General features: G+C 37.1%; 1 protein-coding gene across 6 annotated transcripts in view; it reads left to right on the top strand.

Moving 5' to 3' along the window:
- The window catches only part of DACH2 (dachshund family transcription factor 2), a 676,921-nt gene that overhangs the window by 563,916 nt on the left and 87,664 nt on the right, over positions 1–25,341 (top strand). For all 6 annotated transcript variants that reach the window (XM_016943980.2, XM_016943979.3, XM_016943977.3 and 3 more), the window contains one exon: positions 19,612–19,747. In XM_016943980.2, coding sequence (XP_016799469.1) covers positions 19,612–19,747 — 136 coding nt within the window. The remainder of the gene's footprint in view (positions 1–19,611; positions 19,748–25,341) is intronic.

Below are 25,341 nucleotides of genomic sequence, written 5' to 3' on the forward strand. Positions count from 1 at the left end.
AGTACAGCCTGTCCACATCTTCGTCTCACAGAAGCAGTAGCAGGGGAGTGGGAATTGTTTTAGGAGTGCGTGGAATTGTCCAGTCTCCTCCCTCTTCAGTCAGGTGGCAGATGCAGCAGAGTCAGCCCAAACTCTGCCCAATGGTGGGGCACAGCCCAGTGTTACACTCTCAAAATTGCACCAGGTGTGGGCCCATAACCAGAGAGAGTGGTGCACCTCTCAGGTGAGCAGCATGGATAAGAAGCTGTAGAAAGTGAAGTCTGCTTATGCCTCAATCTTGCAGCAGCCTCAAGAAGGGTGACGGAGATTGTCCTAGGGGTGTGTGGGAGCATTCAGTTTCCCAGATCCTTCCTCAGTCCAGTGTTGGCAATGGCAACAGCCTTGTCAGTGCTGCCTTGGGGCAGGATCTAGATCCTTGGTATCTAGGCTCTCAGAATGGTTCCAGGTTGAAGCTGCTCTGAGATTGGATGCCTGTGGGATTTTGGGTGGGTTCCCTTTCTGGAGCAACACCTCTGTAAAATCACTAGCAACGACCTATATTAGGCCTAAGGCCTGTGTTGATTGATGGGTTCTTCTATAAGCCAAGATTGCTAAAGTCTGTTGCAGGAGTGTGGAGTCCTGGGAGCTTCTCCCTTACTTTTTCCCCATGTCCAGGAGCTTTTCTTGGTCCCCAGCCAGCCCCCATCCTGGTAAGCTGCTTCAAACTCTCTCATTACTTGTTTTTGGGGTTTCCCATCAGTCTCTGCTGAATTTTAGTTTTCTCTTTTAGAAAGTCTGTTTGAAATGTGAATATCTACTCACTGTTCTTTAAATTTTATGATCCTAGCAGTTTTACATAATAAAACAAATATTTAAATTTGTATAACTCATTATTTTACAATATATCTTAGTTGAAGTCACCAGGTCTTTCATATCATCTTTACCATTTAGGTAAACTGTGTTTCCAAATATGCATTATCAGAATATTTAACATTTAATTATTAGAAGTAAGTGTCTTCATTATGAAATTTGATTTCCATCTGACAAATCCACTATGAATTAAGAAAAGTCACAATGGCCTTTCCCAAAACCTCTTTGTTGTGTATAGTATAATAGCTTTAAAACATACCTACAGAAAAACAATATGCAAAATTTGAAAGATGCAGTATGAGACTAGGGCACATTATAAAAAGGGTCCAAAAAATGTGTTTAGTTATATAAAACTTGTGAAAATTTACAGAAAGAGCTATCAAATTATTTTGATATGTTTAAATTACTCTTATTGTCATGTTTTTTTTTCTTTCAGATCAAAATTACATTTTGATATAGTTTGGATATTTGTCCTCACCCAAATCTCATGTTGAAATGTAATCCACAATGTTGGAGCCAGGGCCTGGTGGAAGGTGTTTGGATCATGAGGGTGGATCCCCCATGAATGGCTTGGGGCATCTCTGTGCTGAAAACTGAGCTCTCACTCTGAGTTCACACAAGATCTAGTTGTTTAAAAGGGTGTAGCACACGCCCCATCACATTCTCTTGCTCCTGCTCTGGTCATGTGATGTGCCTGCCCCCACTTCACCATCCGCCATAAGTAAAAGCTTCCTGAGGCCTCCCCAAAGCAGATGCCAGTGATATGCTTCCTGCACAGCCTGCAGAACCATGAGCCAATTAAACTTTTTTTCTTATAGGTTAACCATTGTCAGGTATTTGTTTATAGCAATGCAAGAAAGGCCTAATACAGAAAACTGGTACTGAGGGATAAAACATTGTTGTAAAGATACCTGAAAATGTGAAGCCGACTTTAGAACTGGGTAATGGGCAGAGGTTGGAAGAATTTGGAGGGCTCAAAATAAGACAGAAAGATGAGGAAAAGTTTGGAACTTGTTAGAGACTGATTAAATGGTAGTGACCAAAATGCTGATGGTGATATGGACAGTGAAATCCAGGCTGCTGAGATCTCAGATAGCAGTGAGGAATTTATTTGGAACTGGAGCAAAGTTCACATGTGTTATACCTTAGCAAAGATCCTGGGTTGCATCCAATTCATGCCCTAGGGATCTGTGGAAGTTTGAACTTGAGAGTGATGACCTAAGATACCTGGCATAAGAAACTTCTAAGCATCAAAGTGTTCAAGATGTGGCCTGGCTGCTTCTAATAACATATGCTCTTATGTGGAAGCAAAGAAATAGTGAAAGATTGGAACTTATATTTAAACAGGAAGCAGAGCATTAAAGTTTGGAAAATTTGCAGCCTAGCTATTTGGCAAAAAAAGAAAAAAGCTTTTTTGGGAGAGAAATAAAAGCAGACTATGGAGCTACCCTTTGCTAGACATATTTGCATATCTAAAAGAAAGCTAAGTGCTAATATCCAAAACAATGAGACAAAGACCTCAAAGGTATTTCATAGAACTTCATGCAGCCCCTCCCATCACAAGCCTAGAGGCCTAGGAGGGAAGAATTATTTCTTGGGCCAGGCCCAGGGCTCTGCTCCCCTGCACAGCCTTGGGACACAGCTCCCTGCGTCTCAGCTGCTTTAGCCCCAGCCTCAGCTCAGAGGACCCCAGGTAATGCTCTTGCCACTACTCCAGAGGACACAAGCCACCATATCCCTTGGCAGCTTCTGTCTGATGTCAATACTACAGACACACAGAATGCTTGAGTGAATGAGACTTAGCAGCCTTTGCTAGGTTTCAGAAAATGTATGAGAAGGCCTGGGTGTCCAGGCGGAAGCCTGCTGCAGGGGCAGAGCCCTCACAGAGAACCTTTACTAGGGCAGTGCAGAGGGAAAATAACGGGGTTGGAGCCCTGACACAGAGTCCCCACTGGGGCACTGCCTAGTGAAGCTATGAGAAAGGGGCCACCGGCTCCAAGACCCCAGAATGGTAGATCCCCTGGCAATTTACAACTTCAGTATGGAAAAGCCACAGATGCACAACAACCTGTGAGAGCAGCACAGGGTCTGAACCCTGTAAAGCCACAGGGGCAGAGCTGGCCAAGGCCTCAGGAGTCCACCACTTGCATTAGTGTTCCCTGGAGTTAAGGGCACTTGGGACATGGAGTCAAAGGAGATTATTTTGGAGCTTTAAGATTTAATGACTGCCCTGCAGGGTTTTGAACTTGCGTGGGGCCTTTCTTTTGGCTGATTTCTCTCTTTCGGAGCATGAATGTTTACCCAATGCCTATACCCCCGTTGTATCTTGGAAGTAAGTAATTTGAATTAATTGATTTTAAGTAACCAATTAGTTTTATAGGCTCATAGGTGGAAAGGACATGCTTTGTCTCACACGAGACTTTGGACTTTGGACTTTTGAGTTAATGATGAAACAAGCCAAGACTTTTGGGGACTGTTGGAAAGGCATGATTGTATTTTGCAATGTGAAAAGGACATGAGATTTGGGGGTGTCTAGGGGTGGAATGATATAGTTTGGATATTTGTTGCTGCTCAAATCTCATATTGAAATGTAATCCCCAATGTTGGAGGTGGTACCTGATGGGAGGTGTTTGGATTATGGGGGCAAATCCCTTGTGAATGTCTCAGGCCATCCCCTTGGTGATAAGTGAGCTCTCACTCTGAGTTCACATGAGATCTGGTTATTTACAAATGTGTTGCACCTACCTCCACACCCTTGTTCCTGCTCTAGCCATGTGATATGCCTGCTCCTGCTTCAACTTCCATGAGTAAATGCTTCCTGAGGCCTCCCCAGAAGCAGACATGAGTGCTATGCTTCCTGTGCATCCTGCAGAACCATGAGCCAATTACATCACATTTTTTTTTATAAATTACCCAGTATCAGGTATTTATTTATATGAATGCAAGAACTGCATAACACATCCCTTTTGCCATATCGTTTTTAAAAATCCCTGGGGTTGAAAAAAAAGCAAGCTGTGATATTGAAACATGTTTTCAGTGTCCTTCTAAACACATGCCACTCTTCTTTAGCTTGGTTTATGTTAAGCTGATGCCTGTGCTAATGCTTGTCACTGATGATCATAACACTTTGATCACTAATTCCACTGGAAAGTAGTCTTCTAGTATGTTCTTTGAACAATAGGATTATATGATGCGTAGAATATATCAAGTTAATAAATGACTGGATATACAAATCATACTTATTTCTAGCATTTAGCATTTCTAAACAAAGGTCCTAGGAGCAACTTTTAAAATATTTCTGCACTTCAGTTTTCCTTTCTGCAAAATGGATCTTGCTTTCTTTATACTTTACTTCTATATTTACATATAAAATTTATATTTAAATTATAGTTTACATCTGAAAACTGGTTAGTCTAATCTGTAAGCCATGTTAACTTTTCATTTTAATTCAAGCAAGTCAATCTGTCATTTGCTGGCAGGCTAATTTGTTAACAATTAATTGAATCAGATGAAGCCACTGGTATCTGGTTTAAAAAATTTGTTGGTCCATTCATATTTTTTGTTTTCCATTCATTGAATCACTATTGTGTATCAGGTAGTGCTCAAGGTTTATGATTTAAATGGGAGAGACAAATAATGAACAAAATAAATAATTATATAATTCTCGATTAAGTATTTAGATAGACAAAATGAACCCATATTTATTCTTTTGAAAACATAGTCGAGTTTGCTTTTATGCCCTATGAGACCAGGGTTTCTGAGTTATAAAAAGAAGTGAAACTACATATAATTATTTAGATGTATCTACCTTCTCATTGCTTAAAATTTTAGTACTGAGTGATTTGTTAGAGTGCTATTTTTGTCTCTTATTTTTCACATTCCTAAAAAGAAGGTTATGGGATGTATGCAACTGTGACTGAGTGCATACGCACAAAATACATTAGTTTTCATAATGTTACAAGTCTAGTTTTGGTTGTTTGAATGCTCATAGACTCAAATGAACACAGCACTTAGTGTACTTATTCATGAACTTAATATTTGCTTAGTCAGATAATGTTGAATGTTAGGATGAAAGAAAAATCTCTGATTTCTATAATGGACTTATATATTCACTGTTTTCGATTTTATTATTTTTGGGCCAGCATCCACTGATATGCCTAAAAACCAGCTCCCCAAAAACCAAACAAATCAAAATAAGAAGAAAACTGCTATTTATAACATTTGCCAATTTTCTTGGTGTAAACATTTCTATCGTGGCAGATTTCAGGTTACCAACAGCTTAACAACTGGCTCACAAAATTAATGAATATTTAACAATTGGCTCTAGTTTGAGCAGGTCCAAGGCAGCACCTTCCTTTAAAAATATTGTACTACATATGAAATGGGTATCACTTCAGACTCTTCACGGCAATCTTTTCTTATATCTATTAAGCAAATCCAACAACAAAAACTTTTCCAACCAGTTTACCTTTCAATACCTTCAACAAAGCATGACACATTAACTAAATATTTGAGAATTCTCTATAAAAGTGAATGAATAAAGTTTGTTTACCAGTTTAATTTATACCACTTTAACAGAGAATGGTATTAAATTGGAAGGGAGTTTAGCTTCATTGCATTTGGATCATTTTTTTATCAGCTTGTAAATATTGGTAAAAAAAAAATGTTTGGTGATTAGAAGTGTGGATGCCTGCAAATGTCCTCAAATAGTGAAAGCTACCACAAGGGAAAATACACCTGGCTGAGCCTTTTTCATTTTAGGTCTCAGAAGTGATATACCTTGTAGAAGCTTAGATTCCAAAGAAAATATTTATGGCTTACATAGTTTGATAGATTTCCTTGCCTCCATGGATTTAAATAATTAACAATGCATCTTAGATGCATAGGATATATCTACTATAGCAACACTGCCCATAATGGTAGCCACTAGGCATGTGTGGGTATTTTAACTTAAATAAAAATATAAAATTCAAACTTCAGTTAATGAATTAGTCACATTTCAAGTGCTCAATAGTCACATGTTATTTGTGGCTACTATATTAGACAGCACAGTTATAGAATGTTTTCATCATTGGAGAAAGTTCCATTGGACAGCACTCCATTAAATAGGGTGAATGGAAGGTCTAGAACCATCAGTCATTTTGAGAACAAGAAAGGATAATAAAGACTTAAAAATCAGCAAGTGTCTTGAAATTATCCTTTCAGTTACCCAGAAAGGACAGCTACTATTGACTTTTGGCTTATTGTGCTATTATCTTCATCACTTTCTGTTAGAAAACAGAATTCACTGATTTAGCAAATGTTGAATGTATGCAAAAGACTCTGTTATATTGCTTTGTCCAAAACACAGAAAAGAAACAGACATAGATAGCCTCCACCCCCAAAAGGATTTATAGAATTATATACCACTTCTGGCTAAAGCCATCATAATTTGTTAGTTAAATAAGATGCATTCAGAAGGAGATTTTATTAGAGGTAGTATGGTATAATTGCTGTCTGCCTGGATTTGAATCCTGGTTTTACCACTCCTTGTTATGTGACCTTAGGCAAATTAATTAACTTACCTGTGTCTCAGATTGCCTCATGGTCCCAATGAAATGGGGATGATAATTGTAACTACTTCATAGTGTTAATATAGGCCTAAGTGAGATAAAGCATGTTAACACATTTAGAGCAATGTTTGGCACCTACTAAGTGCACAGCATGTATTAGCCAATATTTTCTTTATGTTTTGCATTCAATAATCCATATAGAAATAGTAATAAGTAGAAAACAATATTGTGGCCAAAAGCTAGCATGAGATATAAGTAGCTTCCTCTATGTAGGTTCTTCTGTATGTTCTCTTATCAGTAATGGGACAAAGGGAGGCCCCACCATTAAATTCACCTACAGTTATTGGCCTACAGCATTGATTTACCTGTGATAGTTGCCTTGATTTGATACCCCAGAATAAAGATTATGAGCCTGATGGGGGCTGGAGAAGGGTGCCCAATTTAATATCAAATTTGACCTGGTTGGTGTTTAATTTTAAATAATATTTGAATGTTTACATGTGAATTATTTAGTATAGTTTGCACCGTGGGCACCTACAATGCATATGAAAACACACATATGCCTTCCTTTCATCCCCAATGTGGTGCATTAGGCAGTCAATAAATATTTGTTGCATGAGTGAGTAAAAGCTAAAGGAGTCACTGGATATTAAACTTTGGGCAGTGTTTCCAACATAAACTATTATTAGTAATACAGACTTTAAATCCAAAAGTGGGAAAGACATTACAAGTTGCAAACAAATGTTTCTTATTGTTTTTTGTCAGTAGATAGTTTGGGAATATTGCTACACAAGGCACATGGTAAATTTTAGTTCTGGCTCAGATCCCTTTGGTGTTGGCTCAACTATTAGCATGTGTAGCTAATAACTAATATAGCTATAACATGAATTGGAAATTGCATTATGATCATTAGGCTTGCAAGACTATTAATCCTTCAATTATATTACTGAATGTGGCAAAATCATGAAGACAAAAATAGGTAAAATACCTTACTGGTATGGAATTCTATTCCCTGTTTAACATTTAAGTGTCTTACAGTACATTTTTCTCTATTTGTGGGAAACTGTGTAATGTCAGTGTGCCATAGTTTTTTTCTGATAACACATTTAAGAAATTTAAGTTGGAAGCTGTTATTTGGCAGTTTACCAACACCATCTGATTAGCTCTGTTTCTTGTTTGGCTGAGCAGCTGGCAATTAATGAGTTGATAGGAAATGGTCACACGGCAGTGGCATTAGCGTGTGAACATCTGGTATTAAAATTAGTCAATGCAGAGGTTTTTGTGTGATAATTCAAATTCACTGACAAGAATCACTACTTGGGTCTCATTCTAAGTGCTCTATGGAAAGAGAAAGCTATTACTATCTCAGAGCATGAGACGAAGATACGTTGAGTGGGCATTAAGGGTTGTTTGTGTTTGTTTGTTAGTTTGGGTGGGTGGGTGGGTGGCAGAGTTACAAGCCCACAACTTAACTTGGAAACCATGCATTTTTCCCACTGAACTATTCATTCTCCCACTTGAAGGTATTTTATGCTATGGTCAGATATGGCTGATTCCTTTAATCTGTAAGCCTTTTCCAGGACAAGTTCATCACATTAAAGAGATGAGAGGGTTCTTTGTTCAAACACCACATAGGTCACACAAAGGGTGTGTGTATTATTTTGGACTCTTGTGCTTACATATTCCAGCTGCACCCCCAATCTGGCATCATTTCTTATGCATAATATTATATTATCTCTTCTAATTCGGGATTGAAATTATGCCTTCAAAACCACTGAAGAGTGAAAGCTGCCAATATCTAGAATATTTTTTCTGAGTGGTGAGTTTCTTAACCACTCCTAGAGAAACAAGGTAAGAGTATTGTGGATTCACTGTTTCATAGACTAATGAAACACATATATTGTGATAACTTCTACCCTGGAATAGGGAGTTTAACAATTGCTAAATTGCATAATTTTTCCTTTTTAACCTCAAGAGCCCTTTTTCCATTTTTTAAGTTTATGAAAACTTCGTTATATTCATCACTGTTAATTTAAATTCAATGGTAAATTGGTGATTGTAGAACACAGACCAATGCTTGAATTGGTTCATAAAGATCCATAAAGTGTCATGCTTCCAATAGTATTTAGATATACCAACTTTCAGCATCAAATTACTCCCCCTATTTAGTGGTAAGCTATGTTAGTAAAAACAATGAGCAAATTTTTATTTTACTGTCTCTGGTTTTATTATTAAAGTCTTTCAAGTTACAGTCTGTTCTGTTTCTGCAGAACTCTGGTGACAACACAGAAGAAGCATATCAATTAAATATGAAATATCAAGACAAATACATGCATAAAATATCCAGCATTCAAATAAACTTCCAAAAGCCACTCCTCAGTAGCAAAATGCCATTAAATCCTTTAGGAACTCATTAATAGATTAACATTTGGAAAAGTAATTACAATGAGAGTTGAAGTCAAACTAAATAAAAAAAGAAGACATCTATTACATAATTCTACTGAATTCTTGAAAGAAATCAATATAATAAAATATCAGAGGAAATTCAACGTTGAGACAGTTGTTTTTAAAAGGCAATGGAACATGTGCACATACATATTACCACATGGTAGAGATATTTAACACACATATGTTAGTACTTCATAAATTCTGTGTATACTTCCATATTTCCAAGAATGTAAAATAATATATTGAAATGAAATAAATGGCCTCTATGAACATGGTCAGAGTTGATACTTTAGTGCCAATAAACTGAATCTTTTTTTTTTTTTTTAATTATACTTTAAGTTTTAGGGTACATGTGCACATTGTGCAGGTTAGTTACATATGTATACATGTGCCATGCTGGTGTGCTGCACCCACTAACTCGTCATCTAGCATTAGGTATATCTCCCAATGCTATCCCTCCCCCCCTCCCCCCTCCCCACCAGAGTCCCCAGAGTGTGATATTCCCCTTCCTGTGTCCATGTGATCTCATTGTTCAATTCCCACCTATGAGTGAGAATATGCGGTGTTTGGTTTTTTGTTCTTGCGATAGTTTACTGAGAATGATGGTTTCCAATTTCATCCATGTCCCTACAAAGGATATGAACTCATCATTTTTTATGGCTGCATAGTATTCCATGGTGTATATGTGCCACATTTTCTTAATCCAGTCTATCATTGTTGGACATTTGGGTTGGTTCCAAGTCTTTGCTATTGTGAATAATGCCGCAATAAACATACGTGTGCATGTGTCTTTATAGCAGCATGATTTATAGTCATTTGGGTATATACCCAGTAATGGGATGGCTGGGTCAAATGGTATTTCTAGTTCTAGATCCCTGAGGAATCGCCACACTGACTTCCACAATGGTTGAACTAGTTTACAGTCCCACCAACAGTGTAAAAGTGTTCCTATTTCTCCACATCCTCTCCAGCACCTGTTGTTTCCTGACTTTTTAATGATTGCCATTCTAACTGGTGTGAGATGATATCTCATAGTGGTTTTGATTTGCATTTCTCTGATGGCCAGTGATGATGAGCATTTTTTCATGTGTTTTTTGGCTGCATAAATGTCTTCTTTTGAGAAGTGTCTGTTCATGTCCTTCGCCCACTTTTTGATGGGGTTGTTTGTTTTTTTCTTGTAAATTTGTTTGAGTTCACTGTAAATTCTGGATATTAGCCCTTTGTCACATGAGTAGGTTGCAAAAATTTTCTCCCATGTTGTAGGTTGCCTATTGACTCTGATGGTAGTTTCTTTTGCTGTGCAGAAGCTCTTTAGTTTAATTAGATCCCATTTGTCAATTTTGGCTTTTGTTGCCATTGCTTTTGGTGTTTTAGACATGAAGTCCTTGCCAACGCCTATGTCCTGAATGGTAAGGCCTAGGTTTTCTTCTAGGGTTCTTATGGTTTTAGGTCTAACGTTTAAGTCTTTAATCCATCTTGAATTGATTTTTGTATAAGGTGTAAGGAAGGGATCCAGTTTCAGCTTTCTACATATGGCTAGCCAGTTTTCCCAGCACCATTTATTAAATAGGGAATCCTTTCCCCATTGCTTGTTTTTCTCAGGTTTGTCAAAGATCAGATAATTGTAGGTAAGCGGCGTTATTTCTGAGGGCTCTGTTCTGTTCCATTGATCTATATTTCTGTTTTGGTACCAGTACCATGCTGTTTTGGTTACTGTAGCCTTGTAGTATAGTTTGAAGTCAGGTAGTGTGATGCCTCCAGCTTTGTTCTTTTGGCTTAGGATTGACTTGGCGATGCGGGCTCTTTTTTGGTTCCATATGAACTTTAAAGTAGTTTTTTCCAATTCTGTGAAGAAAGTCATTGGTAGCTTAATGGGGATGGCATTGAATCTGTAAATTACCTTGGGCAGTATGGCCATTTTCACGATATTGATTCTTCCTACCCATGAGCATGGAATGTTCTTCCATTTGTTTGTATCTTCTTTTATTTCCTTGAGCAGTGGTTTGTAGTTCTCCTTGAAGAGGTGCTTCACATCCCTTGTAAGTTGGATTCCTAGGTATTTTATTCTCTTTGAAGCAATTGTGAATGGGAGTTCACTCATGATTTGGCTCTCTGTTTGTCTATTGTTGGTGTATAGGAATGCTTGTGATTTTTGTACATTGATTTTGTATCCTGAGTCTTTGCTGAAGTTGCTTATCAGCTTAAGGAGATTTTGGGCTGAGACGATGGGGTTTTCTAGATAAACAATCATGTCGTCTGCAAACAGGGACAATTTGACTTCCTCTTTTCCTAATTGAATACCCTTTATTTCCTTCTCCTGCCTGATTGCCCTGGCCAGAACTTCCAACACTATGTTGAATAGGAGCGGTGAGAGAGGGCATCCCTGTCTTGTGCCAGTTTTCAAAGGGAATGCTTCCAGTTTTTGCCCATTCAGTATGATATTGGCTGTGGGTTTGTCATAGATAGCTCTTATTATTTTGAAATACGTCCCATCAATACCTAATTTATTGAGAGTTTTTAGCATGAAGGGTTGTTGAATTTTGTCAAAGGCTTTTTCTGCATTTATTGAGATAATCATGTGGTTTTTGTCTTTGGCTCTGTTTATATGCTGGATTACATTTATTGATTTGCGTATATTGAACCAGCCTTGCATCCCAGGGATGAAGCCCACTTGATCATGGTGGATAAGCTTTTTGATGTGCTGCTGGATTTGGTTTGCCAGTATTTTATTGAGGATTTTTGCATCAATGTTCATCAAGGATATTGGTCGAAAATTCTCTTTTTTGGTTGTGTCTCTGCCCGGCTTTGGTATCAGAATGATGCTGGCCTCATAAAATGAGTTAGGGAGGATTCCCTCTTTTTCTATTGATTGGAATAGTTTCAGAAGGAATGGTACCAGTTCCTCCTTGTACCTCTGGTAGAATTCGGCTGTGAATCCATCTGGTCCTGGACTCTTTTTGGTTGGTAAACTATTGATTATTGCCACAATTTCAGCTCCTGTTATTGGTCTATTCAGAGATTCAACTTCTTCCTGGTTTAGTCTTGGGAGAGTGTATGTGTCGAGGAATGTATCCATTTCTTCTAGATTTTCCAGTTTATTTGCGTAGAGGTGTTTGTAGTATTCTCTGATGGTAGTTTGTATTTCTGTGGGATCGGTGGTGATATCCCCTTTATCATTTTTTATTGCGTCTATTTGATTCTTCTCTCTTTTTTTCTTTATTAGTCTTGCTAGCGGTCTATCAATTTTGTTGATCCTTTCAAAAAACCAGCTCCTGGATTCATTGATTTTTTGAAGGGTTTTTTGTATCTCTATTTCCTTCAGTTCTGCTCTGATTTTAGTTATTTCTTGCCTTCTGCTAGCTTTTGAATGTGTTTGCTCTTGCTTTTCTAGTTCTTTTAATTGTGATGTTAGGGTGTCAATTTTGGATCTTTCCTGCTTTCTCTTGTGGGCATTTAGTGCTATAAATTTCCCTCTACACACTGCTTTGAATGCATCCCAGAGATTCTGGTATGTTGTGTCTTTGTTCTCGTTGGTTTCAAAGAACATCTTTATTTCTGCCTTCATTTCGTTATGTACCCAGTAGTCATTCAGGAGCAGGTTGTTCAGTTTCCATGTAGTTGAGTGGCTTTGAGTGAGGTTCTTAATCCTGAGTTCTAGTTTGATTGCACTGTGGTCTGAGAGATAGTTTGTTATAATTTCTGTTCTTTTACATTTGCTGAGGAGAGCTTTACTTCCAACTATGTGGTCAATTTTGGAATAGGTGTGGTGTGGTGCTGAAAAAAATGTATATTCTGTTGATTTGGGGTGGAGAGTTCTGTGGATGTCTATTAGGTCCACTTGGTGCAGAGTTGAGTTCAATTCCTGGGTATCCTTGTTGACTTTCTGTCTCGTTGATCTGTCTAATGTTGACAGTGGGGTGTTAAAGTCTCCCATTATTAATGTGTGGGAGTCTAAGTCTCTTTGTAGGTCACTCAGGACTTGCTTTATGAATCTGGGTGCTCTTGTATTGGGTGCATATATATTTAGGATAGTTAGCTCCTCTTGTTGAATTGATCCCTTTACCATTATGTAATGGCCTTCTTTGTCTCTTTTGATCTTTGTTGGTTTAAAGTCTGTTTTATCAGAGACTAGGATTGCAACCCCTGCCTTTTTTTGTTTTCCATTTGCTTGGTAGATCTTCCTCCATCCTTTTATTTTGAGCCTATGTGTGTCTCTGCACGTGAGATGGGTTTCCTGAATACAGCACACTGATGGGTCTTGACTCTTTATCCAACTTGCCAGTCTGTGTCTTTTAATTGGAGAATTTAGTCCATTTACATTTAAAGTTAATATTGTTATGTGTGAATTTGATCCTGTCATTATGATGTTAGCTGGTGATTTTGCTCGTTAGTTGATGCAGTTTCTTCCTAGTCTTGATGGTCTTTACATTTTGGCATGATTTTGCAGCGGCTGGTACCAGTTGTTCCTTTCCATGTTTAGCGCTTCCTTCAGGAGCTCTTTTAGGGCAGGCCTGGTGGTGACAAAATCGGTCAGCATTTGCTTGTCTGTAAAGTATTTTATTTCTCCTTCACTTATGAAGCTTAGTTTGGCTGGATATGAAATTCTGGGTTGAAAATTCTTTTCTTTAAGAATGTTGAATATTGGCCCCCACTCTCTTCTGGCTTGTAGGGTTTCTGCCGAGAGATCCGCTGTTAGTCTGATGGGCTTCCCTTTGAGGGTAACCCGACCTTTCTGTCTGGCTGCCCTTAACATTTTTTCCTTCATTTCAACTTTGGTGAATCTGACAATTATGTGTCTTGGAGTTGCTCTTCTCGAGGAGTATCTTTGTGGCGTTCTCTGTATTTCCTGAATCTGAACGTTGGCCTGCCTTGCTAGATTGGGGAAGTTCTCCTGGATAATATCCTGCAGAGTGTTTTCCAACTTGGTTTCATTCTCCGCATCACTTTCAGGTACACCAATCAGACGTAGATTTGGTCTTTTCACATAGTCCCATATTTCTTGGAGGCTTTGCTCATTTCTTTTTATTCTTTTTTCTCTAAACTTCCCTTCTCGCTTCATTTCATTCATTTCATCTTCCATTGCTGATACCCTTTCTTCCAGTTGATCGCATCGGCTCCTGAGGCTTCTGCATTCTTCACGTAGTTCTCGAGCCTTGGTTTTCAGCTCCATCAGCTCCTTTAAGCACTTCTCTGTATTGGTTATTCTAGTTATACATTCTTCTAAATTTTTTTCAAAGTTTTCAACTTCTTTGCCTTTGGTTTGAATGTCCTCCCGTAGCTCAGAGTAATTTGATCATCTGAAGCCTTCTTCTCTCAGCTCGTCAAAATCATTCTCCATCCAGCTTTGTTCCGTTGCTGGTGAGGAACTGCGTTCCTTTGGAGGAGAGGCGCTCTGCATTTTAGAGTTTCCAGTTTTTCTGTTCTGTTTTTTCCCCATCTTTGTGGTTTTATCTACTTTTGGTCTTTGATGATGGTGATGTACAGATGGGTTTTCGGTGTGGATGTCCTTTCTGTTTGTTAGTTTTCCTTCTAACAGACAGGACCCTCAGCTGCAGGTCTGTTGGAATACCCTGCCGTGTGAGGTGTCAGTGTGCCCCTGCTGGGGGGTGCCTCCCAGTTAGGCTGCTCGTGGGTCAGGGGTCAGGGACCCACTTGAGGAGGCAGTCTGCCCGTTCTCAGATCTCCAGCTGCGTGCTGGGAGAACCACTGCTCTCTTCAAAGCTGTCAGACAGGGACATTTAAGTCTGCAGAGGTTACTGCTGTCTTTTTGTTTGTCTGTGCCCTGCCCCCAGAGGTGGAGCCTACAGAGGCAGGCAGGCCTCCTTGAGCTGTGGTGGGCTCCACCCAGTTCGAGCTTCCAGGCTGCTTTGTTTACCTAAGCAAGCCTGGGCAATGGCGGGCGCCCCTCCCCCAGCCTCGCTGCCGCCTTGCAGTTTGATCTCAGACTGCTGTGCTAGCAATCAGCGAGATTCCGTGGGTGTAGGACCCTCCGAGCCAGGTGTGGGATATAGTCTCGTGGTGCGCCGTTTTTTAAGCAGGTCTGAAAAGCGCAATATTCGGGTGGGAGTGACCCGATTTTCCAGGTGCGTCCGTCACCCCTTTCTTTGACTCGGAAAGGGAACTCCCTGACCCCTTGCGCTTCCCAGGTGAGGCAATGCCTCGCCCTGCTTCGGCTCGCGCACGGTGCGCGCACCCACTGGCCTGCGCCCACTGTCTGGCACTCCCTAGTGAGATGAACCCGGTACCTCAGATGGAAATGCAGAAATCACCGTCTTCTGCGTCGCTCACACTGGGAGCTGTAGACCGGAGCTGTTCCTATTCGGCCATCTTGGCTCCTCCCCCCCTCAATAAACTGAATCTTAAGCCAAATTGACTGTGTTAAACCTTATAAAAAACTAAATTTTCTAAACATTGTCCCATTCTTTATGAAGGTTCAAATGTACTTTCAAATAATTTGATAAAATGGGCAACATTTTTAACCATTTGTGATATATCTCTAAAGAAAAGGAACTGGTATAGTAGAGGAAGGGATTGTATGTACTAATTAATAGCATTTTCCGTAACAACTTATTCTTTTTAGGCAAAGTCCTTGAACTATGTGAGTACACATCAGAATCTGAGTTATTATTGAAGATTGTATTACTAATTGCAGGGAAAAATAGGAATTGTGAGAATGTATAAATTTTGGAAATCTCTGTCCTTTGCTACTTTGGATTTGGAGAAGACTTCTGTGGTGTTTCATAGGAGCTGCAGCTATTTTTGATGGGGCACAAATTAAATATGTGAAAAGTAACAGGGTTGTAAAAGTCATAAATGCCACATAAATGAAGTTATCAATGAGTAAAAGTGATTAGAGTTTTAGATTTGCAAGTTTCCTTTTTAAATACTTATTGATTTGTTGCAAATACTGTTAACCCTGTATTTGGCAAATGGTGAAGGCATTATCACTTGTGTTCTCATTTGTAATAAAACAGATTAACTTGCTGTGAAATTTTAACTAGGCTGAGACACAACAGTAGCCACCTAATGAACCAAAGCATATTGCAGTTAAGTAGCTAAATAGATGCATACTTATTACAGGGCTAAAAAATTGATCTGTTTACTTGCAAAGAAGAAATTGTTCATATAATTATTCATTATTTTAGGAGAACTTAAACATTCCACTTCCACAGAGATTTAAAAAAAAAACACAACACCTAATTCTTAATCAATGTAAGACACTGCATTCATATAACATGGTTTGCGTGGTGAAAAAAGTCTGACTTCTGTGCTGCCTTAGAAAAATAACAATGGACTGAAACTTGATCGAATTTGGTAAGTACAGGCTACAAAATCTTAAAGGAGAAAATTTGCTTCATACAAAATGTTACTGTCACTCTTAATATTCACCTTCTATATTATGTTCTCAAAGTTAGTTCATTGTTTCACATAATATGCTGCTGAAAATGCAAAGAAGGAGTTTCAGCATAAATTATTGGAGTTTATATCATTTTATCCTATGCTAATTTTAAATATGTTAGGGGAATCCACTATTTTTTCTTAATATTAGTTAATATCAATTGCATTTTTGTTAACGTTCTTGATATTTTCTGTTTTTATAGGTGCTCTTATGATTTTTATTTACTCATAATGAGCATTCAGTTTTTATTAGGCAGAGTGAGCAAGACCAAGTTTCACTGTCAGTTGGATTCTCTTGCTTTTTTAAACCATGAAACTGTAGGGATCACTCAAAAATTGTTTATTTTTATTCCAGCAGCATACATTGCTGTATATGTGATTCTGGTTTGCTGTTACACAGTGATTTTCCTTTTGTAAGTTTTATTTTTTCACAATAACTGCTGCACTTTGTCCCTCTCCATTCATTCAGAGGTCCATTAGAGATAAACATAGTTCATTGAATTACACATATTTAAAGGAAATTTTCAGGGTTGGAATTCAAACACAAATAGTGAATGTTCTGTGGTTTTTGCACATATTTTGGCATGGAATCAGTGAGACACAATGATGAAAGGCAAAAATGGCCACATATATTAAATTCCTTTTATATATATACACATGCACACACATACTATTTCAATAATATATTTGAAAGCATTATAGTTTAAGTTGAATTTCACAACTGATAAACTACAAGTCTATTTTTAAAAAGTGAAAGGGTATGATAGAAGGGCTGTATGGATATTGCTGTCAGTACCCATATCATCCCTCCAAAGTGTGAATAGAATTATTGGGGGAAAAAACTTGATTCTTTTCTTCTGTTTTGCTTCTGTATTTCTTTTTATTTTTCCTTGCAGACATTATGTGACAAGTAGATATTTTCCTGCAGACTAAATATAAAAGAAATGTATCAGTATTCTACTCTGTTTGGAAACATTGTTTTGGAGGCATGACAACAGCTATAAAGTCCTTAACATGTAATATACATTTAAAATTATTGGTATTTAATTAGCATATACTGTAGCTAATATACTCAAAGTCTACTATTCATTTCACTAAAGTTGTTGGATGTTAATGAAATGCTAAGCAATAATGTCAAACAAAATTTTAAAATATGCATACTACATTGATGACCATATTAGTGTTCTATTGTTGCTATAACAAATTGCCACAAATTTAGTGGTTTAACACAGTGCAAATTTATTATCTTGGAGTTCTGTAGGTCAGAAGTTGGACATGAGGTTCACTAGGCTAAAAGCAAGTTGTGGTCAAGGTGTGCTGCATTTCTTTCTATAGGCTCCAGAGAAGAATCTGTTATCTGTTTTCTTTTCTTCTTTTAAAATAATTTCAACTTTTATTTAGATATATGGGATACATGTGCAAGTTTTTTACATGGATATATTATGTGATGGTGAGGTTTAGGATACTAATGATCCTGTCACCTAGGTAGTGAGTATAGTGTCTAATAGGTAGTTTTTCAGCCCTTTCCCTCTCCCTCTCTACCCCCTCTAGAAGTGCCCAGTGTTTATTGTTAAAGGTCACTCACATCTCTTTGCTCATGGCTCCCTTCTTCCATCTTCAAAGCCAGCAATGTTGCATCTCTGTGACAATTCCTCTGCAGTCATGTCTCCCTCTGACCCTTCTTTTCTGCCTGTGTCTTCCACAGTTTAGAATCCTGGTGATCAGATTGGGTCCACTAAGATAATCCAGTATAATCTCCCTATTTCATGATTCTCAATTGCATCTGCAAAGTCCCTTTGGCCATGTGAAGTAACAAATTCACAGGTTCCTGTAATTAAGATGTGGATTGGAGATTTTAAGTTGGGGAGGTGGCATCACTGTGCCCGCTGCAATGCCAGACATTGGATAATGTTAACTACTACTAATGAAATAATAAATTTTAACTCTCGTGCTATTACTTTTGCATTAAACAGTTTTTTAGGGGGGTTATTTGGGCTTCTCATGCAAAATCAATGTGGAAATGTACAAGCACATATTTGACAAATTATTTCTTAATGTTATGATGATTAAAATAATGATGTGATTACAGATAATTAGACACAACATTTAATTGAAGAAATTTATTATGGATGAATTAAATATTTTATAGAACATTCTCTGTGCTGGCATGTCTATCACCCAGTCACATTTATTGCATAAGTGCATAAACCCTGCAATTTGGTTCTTTTATTGATCAAATTAACTTAATGACTTGGATTTAGTCATCAATTTGTGATGCATAAACATAGTGAATAGCTTCAGTGCTTTATAGCAATTTTAATAATCAGAAGTCTTGAGAGCCATAATAATTACTGCAGAAGTATGCAAAAATATTTTATTAAAATACATTATTGAAAACTACAAAAATCTATGGAATACTAGAAGAATTGACCTTGATAGATCATAGTGTAAGTTTGAAAAAAACAATAATGGTGTACTGTGACTATTAAAATATGTATACTTTTTTTGATATGAAGTTTTGCTCTTGTTGCCCAGGCTGGAGTGCAATGGCGTGACTTCGGCTCACTGCAGTGTCCACCTCTTGGGTTCAAGGGATTCTTCTACATCAGCCTCCCCAATAGCTGGGATTACAGGTGCCTGCCACCATGCCCGGCTAATTTTTTGTATTTTTAGTAGAGACGGGGTTTCACCATTTTGATCAGGCTGATCTCGAACTCCTGACCTCAGGTGATCCACCCGCCTTGGCCTCCCAAAGTGCTGAGATTACATGCGTGAGCCACCATGCCCAGCCTATTAAAATATTTTGTTGGCGGAATTCAACATAAGTTATTAAGGTCTGAGAGGTTACAGGTATCTAATATACAAGTATATTATTTCTATAAATTTTATCCATGCAGAAAAGCTCAACATGTACCAGGTGCCACAATTTGTGAGTTTTATTCCAGGGCTCTCAAGTCTTTACATTTGGGAGTTCTCCTTCTTAATGACATAGGAGTATCACACTCCAGGCCTTGCCATGAACTTCACATCAATCTAGAAACTACAATAACAATAACCTTCAAAACACACCTACACTGTTAATCATTTATGAATTTTTTACCAGAGCAAATGGAAATTAACTTTTCTTGACCCTTTACTATATGCTTTTTTGACTTTTTCTATAATTTAGCCCTCATGATATTTTATTAACTTCACAAGAATCAAAAATATATTTTTGTTTAAATATATGTATTTAAGACCAATTATTGTAGATGTGTACACTTTCACAATAAGTGAGAGGTCAACATTTCAAATGTATAGACTCAACCAACATAAAAACTTGGCGCATAGATGACATTTCCTTTTGTGTTTCCTTTTGTGTCAGGAGCGGATCCCAGAGAGTCCTTCTCCTGCTCCTTCTCTAGAAGAGAATCATCGTCCTGGGAGCCAGACCTCTTCCCACACCAGCAGCAGTGTGTCCAGCTCTCCCTCTCAGATGGATCATCATTTGGAAAGAATGGGTGAGTAACTTTTCTGAAACAGGTAATTGGAAAACATTGTTTCTGGAAATTAGTTGTTAGGAAAAATAGAGGAGAGGGAAAAGCTGGGGAAGCTGATACCTCCTTAATATAAATAGCTTTTTGAAATTTGGTCTTTTGTAATTGCTGAAACAATATGACTAACAAAATGAAACTTACATTGTTAGAAGTTTGTTCTCTGGAAAGATCTTCCTTTACTGTATCATTCTATCTCATGGAAGTAATATGATGAAATTTTTGTAGAGTATGGGTGAGTTCTATATGTGATACAATATGCCTGACACAGTCACAACATCTTTTGAATAAGGGAAGTTAAAATATCCTTTAGGCAGTTGCCCATTTAAGAGTGATTAAAAAGTGAATCAATATAAGATTTGCCACAATCTCAACAACTTAGATCACAAATATTTAACAGAATTTCACCTACATGTATTTATTTTATTTATTATTATTATTATTATACTTTAAGTTTTAGGGTACATGTGCACAATGTGCAGGTTAGTTACATATGTATACATGTGCCATGCTGGTGTGCTGCACCCATTAACTCGTCATTTAGCATTAGGTATATCTCCTAATGCTATCCCTCCCCCCTCCCCCCACCCCACAACAGTCCCCGGAGTATGATGTTCCCCTTCCTGTGTACATGTGTTCTCATTTGATTTCCCCTACATTTATATATATTTTGTTTTCTCAGAAGCCTTACACCATAGATGCTATTCCAGAAATTGGTTGTGATGTGGCATATTGGGAATTTTAGTCTAGCTATAGGTCTGGCACTAACTAGCTATAACATCTCGTGTATGCCACTTAACCACCATGAGTTTCTTTACCTATTATACGGAAAAAACTTATCACCCTGTCTAATGCACTGGATTATTGAGCGGTGAAATGAAATATTATGTGAAAAAAGTGCCAAGGAAGTGTGGGCAATAAAAATTACTCTTCTCTGTGTGACTTGACTTTGATTACTTATCATTTCCTTCTATATAATTCTACTTAGGTATATAGAAGTCGACAGGTACATTCAGCTGTAACAAATTCTCATTTAGTATATAGTAATTACCGATCAATTGAGCTAGGTAAAATATTTGTTGATCTTCTATACCTACACAGTCCAATTTCCTATGTACCCATTTCCTTTCAGGAAAATGATTTTTGCTATTCCTTTACTCTTACAAGGGGGAAGTTCTTTAAGTGAACTCTGAATGTTTACAGCTCATAATAGCGATTGCTTTCAGCCTTTCCAAAATAATGTATTTTCTTGGGGGAAGAGAAATTTGGGAGGCTAGGGAAGGTTTTAGATTCCAGAAGGATGAAGACTGTCTCTTGGGGAAATTAGTCCAAATCTCACTTAGCTTGTCAGTATTATATGTTTTTTGGAGCCCTTTAGCTTCATAGTGAGCATAGCAGTTCTCAAATCTGGCTCCCAATTATAATCACCTATGGAGTTTTTACTAATATGGATGCTGAGGCCACAAGCTCAGAGTTTGATTCACTTGGTCTGGAATAGAGCCTGGGCAGCAGTATTTTGTTTTGCTTTTCAGCATTTCTTCAAGAGATTCTTATATGTAGCCAGGGTTAAGAACCAGTGGATCAGAGCTTGAGGCTAATGTCCCTCAGAGAGTAAGTTTAATTCCTGGAAGACATGACAGACATCTTCTAGCTTTACTCTTTTCTACGACATAGACTACCTGGTTGTTACTACATTGTGTACAACTGATTCTAGAAAGTCTGAGAAAGAACGAGAGTCTACAAATGAGTGACCGCTAATGAATTAAGAAACAAAAGGACACATTCTTCTGTTGGTATACCATTCATATTGATGAGGGTGGGAAGAAGGAGACAAAAAGGGGAAAGGGATATATAGAGATAATTATTTATTGAGTGCTGGCTAAAAAGCACAGCACATAGGGAAATATATAATCATATGGCATGGGTTATGCATTGTTGCTGTCGCCATGAGTTAGACAGTAGCTAACATGTAATTTATCAGATCACCAGATAGTTTATTTGTACTTCACCACAGGGTAAATTTTTCTATCTACTAAAGGTGCCCATAATATATAGAAAAAAATATATTTATGATATAATAGATATATCATAAAAGAATGGACAACTTACACTTAGAAGTAAAATCAAATATATCCAAAGCAATGTAATATCCTAGAAAAAAATGTTGACAATATAGTTTATTTCTGATTACACTGGCAGTAATTAGGCTCTATATGCACATTCCATAGTTGTCTAAAAATGATACCAAGATTGTCTATAAATAAATAAGAAGGCTTGAGAATGTTTAACTCTACAGTTACCATATTTTATTAATAGGGCTACATAATGTTTGAATAAAATATGACTAAAGATAATTAAATTATAAACTCTGAAAATTAACATTTTTCTCTTTCAATATGTTTTATAAAGTATCATAATAATTTTCAGAAAGTTATATTATCTATTAATTTTGCTATGTTGGCAATTATACAAATTCATATGTATATATTTGTATATATTGATTATACTTTAAAACTCACACGATCAAGCAGCTTACTGATTTTTTCATTATATGATCTTCAGACCAACAAAAAATCTTTCTACTGTTTTAGAAGTAGAAGCATATAAAACTTATGTTAGTTGTTATTACATTATATTCGTCATTTGTGTGACACTTTTCTGCCTTTTTTCTGGGTATTTCACATAGAAAACTACTCAGTTACATCTCTTATTTATAGTTATGATGCCCAACAATAGAGAGGAACTTATTGTTGATCAAGATAATGGACTAACCATCAAAAAATTCCAAAAAGATAATTAAGGTAAAATGATTTTTGCTTATTTGATACACATATAATAATCAGATACTAACTCAGTTAACACCTGTGTGCTGTATACTGCATCCACATTTCCCTTAGTAAGAATAGATTCATACCGGATTTGGATAAATTATTTTAATAGTAGAAAACATGATGTTTATCTGAAGATTGTTTATTTGGGAGGTTATAAATTACATATCCGCCTGAAATTTTTCTGTGCATATAGTTGGAAACTTTATCTTAAGCCCTCTTACTATGCCAGCTCAGAGACATCTGACTCCCTTTGTATTACATATTTACTTTTTAAACTATGTTTAAATGATTCACCATTTGCTGGTTATAGTTGACGGTTATATTTGACAAAACTGAGTTGCTGTCATAGAGGGGAGCTGCTTCCCTCAATCCTTGAAAGTTATTTTAAAAATATGTGCTAATTTGGACATTTCAGATGAAAGCTTAGCAAGTTAGCCCATCAGGTATTTACCTGGAATACTGATAGATATGATCTCAACCTGCCTTTTGATCTGCTGAGGTACATGTGTCACCTCTGCATAGTATCCAGTTTTGTCTTAGGAGAGCTGTTCAAGGAAGATAGAGAGAGTAAGAATTTTAAAGTGATGCTCTCCTAATATGAAAACTGAGTACAACTTTGTTTGTAAGGCTGAAAGTACAAGAGAAAAGGAAAATATATAATCATATGGCATGGGTTATGCATTGTTGCTGTCACCATGAGTTAGACAGTAGCTAACATGTAATTTATCAGATCATCAGTTTATTGTACTTCACCACAGGGTAAATTTTTCTATTTACTAAAGGTGCCCATAATATATAGAAAAAATATTTCATGAACTGAAGAGTTAATGAAGAATATTTTCTATTTTCTGTAAACTGAACGTGCTTCATAATTACCTAGATGAGCATTTTAGTTGGAATTTGAAATAATATATGATTTTAATTTCATTGATCTATGGTTGGTTTCCTTGCCACATGTTTTGTCTTTTCTTAGCCTGACAGTGAAAGGCTATACCCTCTGGGGCTCCAAAATGCAGATGATTGATTTCAGAATAGTTGTCAGAAAGAAAGTCAGGTTCATGATATTAAACTACCCAAACTCTTGCACAGGTAATGAAAGTCTAGTTATAGTTGAAACTTCATTTATAACCCAGCAACAATTTGTTCCTGAGACTTTTTTCCCACCATGTCATGACTATTTAAAGGACATCTTGATAGTAAAGTAGCTTTGCTAGGAAAGTCCCAAGCTGTACATGATGCATATGATACAATCAGAGCTGCAAACCCCATAAGTCAAAATGGCATTTGGGACTGTCCCGCATACTGCAGCACTCAAGTATACACTATTGTGTCTTATGAAAAATCAGTTCAAGCATTACTACAGATGTACAGTATCTGATTTTCATAAAATATATAGTAGTATGCACTGGTATTTCTGAATTTCTTGCTGTGGAATGGTAGAATATTACTTGTTTAAATCAAATAAGTTGATCACATATCCTGATGAGGACATTAATAAGCAAGAGTGGCATATTAAACTGCACCCCAGTTATAGTGGAAAGGTTTTTATAAAAAAAATGGGATTCTCTATGTCAAGTTCTTCCAGTTATATTTGTGACGGTAAGAAAAAAATATATTTTCCTGAAATAGAGTTTAGTTATTAAAAGGGAATGAGTTAAAGTAGAAATGTCAACATTTATTAACTGTGACAAGTAAGCAGTTTATACAACTGTGGCAAACATATGTTTTCACATCTGCTTTGAGTATCATCATGATTTTAAAAATGATTTATAGCTCTGAAAATTATAAAATGCCAGCTTTGCTATCATGAAGGAATTTTCAGAACATTAAGACATACCTTTAGAGTATTCATGTAGCCCACCCTTACTGTATCTGGTAAAACTGGATGACATTATAATACATGTCTCAAAGTCTACATGACCTGAGCTTTCACGGCATTGATATCCATTTTGACTATGCCCAATATTGTGATTTTAGTTTTGAATCAAGTATTTTGAATAAACTGACTGATCAGTCAAATAAAGCTTTTGATTTTATTTTTTCACAGACTATGTCAAATAAATCGACCAAATTAATCACGTTATGACATTGTGTTATGTGGTCTTTAACAGTCAGTTCTGGGATTCTTTAGAGTACAGCAATTACGACTATTCACTCTACCTGTGTGGAAACAAAGGCACAGAGTAAAACCCCCTTCCTCTGGCAGCCACTCGTCTCTCAAACTGCTATCAGGAATAGGGTTTTTGTGATATTTTGCACTGGGAAGTAAATGTTTTCAATAGAAAACTCTCTATGTGCAAGATGCCCCAAGCACTCTGATTATCAAATCTGATATGCTACAGAAATAGTGGAACAATAAATTCACCATCCAGCCCAAGAATTTAGCCCATTGAAATGTTATATTTTAAGTTAACCCACAGCCTACAGATGAACAGCTAATAGTTTTAACATCCTTTGGTCACAATAATATATATTATATTTTACCTGGAATAAAAGCATTGTCATATTTCTTTTTCAACTTTTAAATTCAGAGGTACAAGTGCAGGTTTGTTATGTATGTAAATTCTGTGTCACTTGGGTTTGGCGTACAGATTATTTTGTCACCCAGGTAATAAGCATCGTATCTGACATGTAGTTTTTCAATCCTCTCCCTCTTCCCAACCTCCACCCTCAAGTAGGCCCCAGTGTCTGTGGTTCTTTTCTTTGTTTCTATGTGTTCTCAATATTTAT

This window comes from Pan troglodytes, chromosome X (assembly GCF_028858775.2).
Source record: "Pan troglodytes isolate AG18354 chromosome X, NHGRI_mPanTro3-v2.0_pri, whole genome shotgun sequence".
NCBI lineage: Eukaryota > Metazoa > Chordata > Mammalia > Primates > Hominidae > Pan > Pan troglodytes.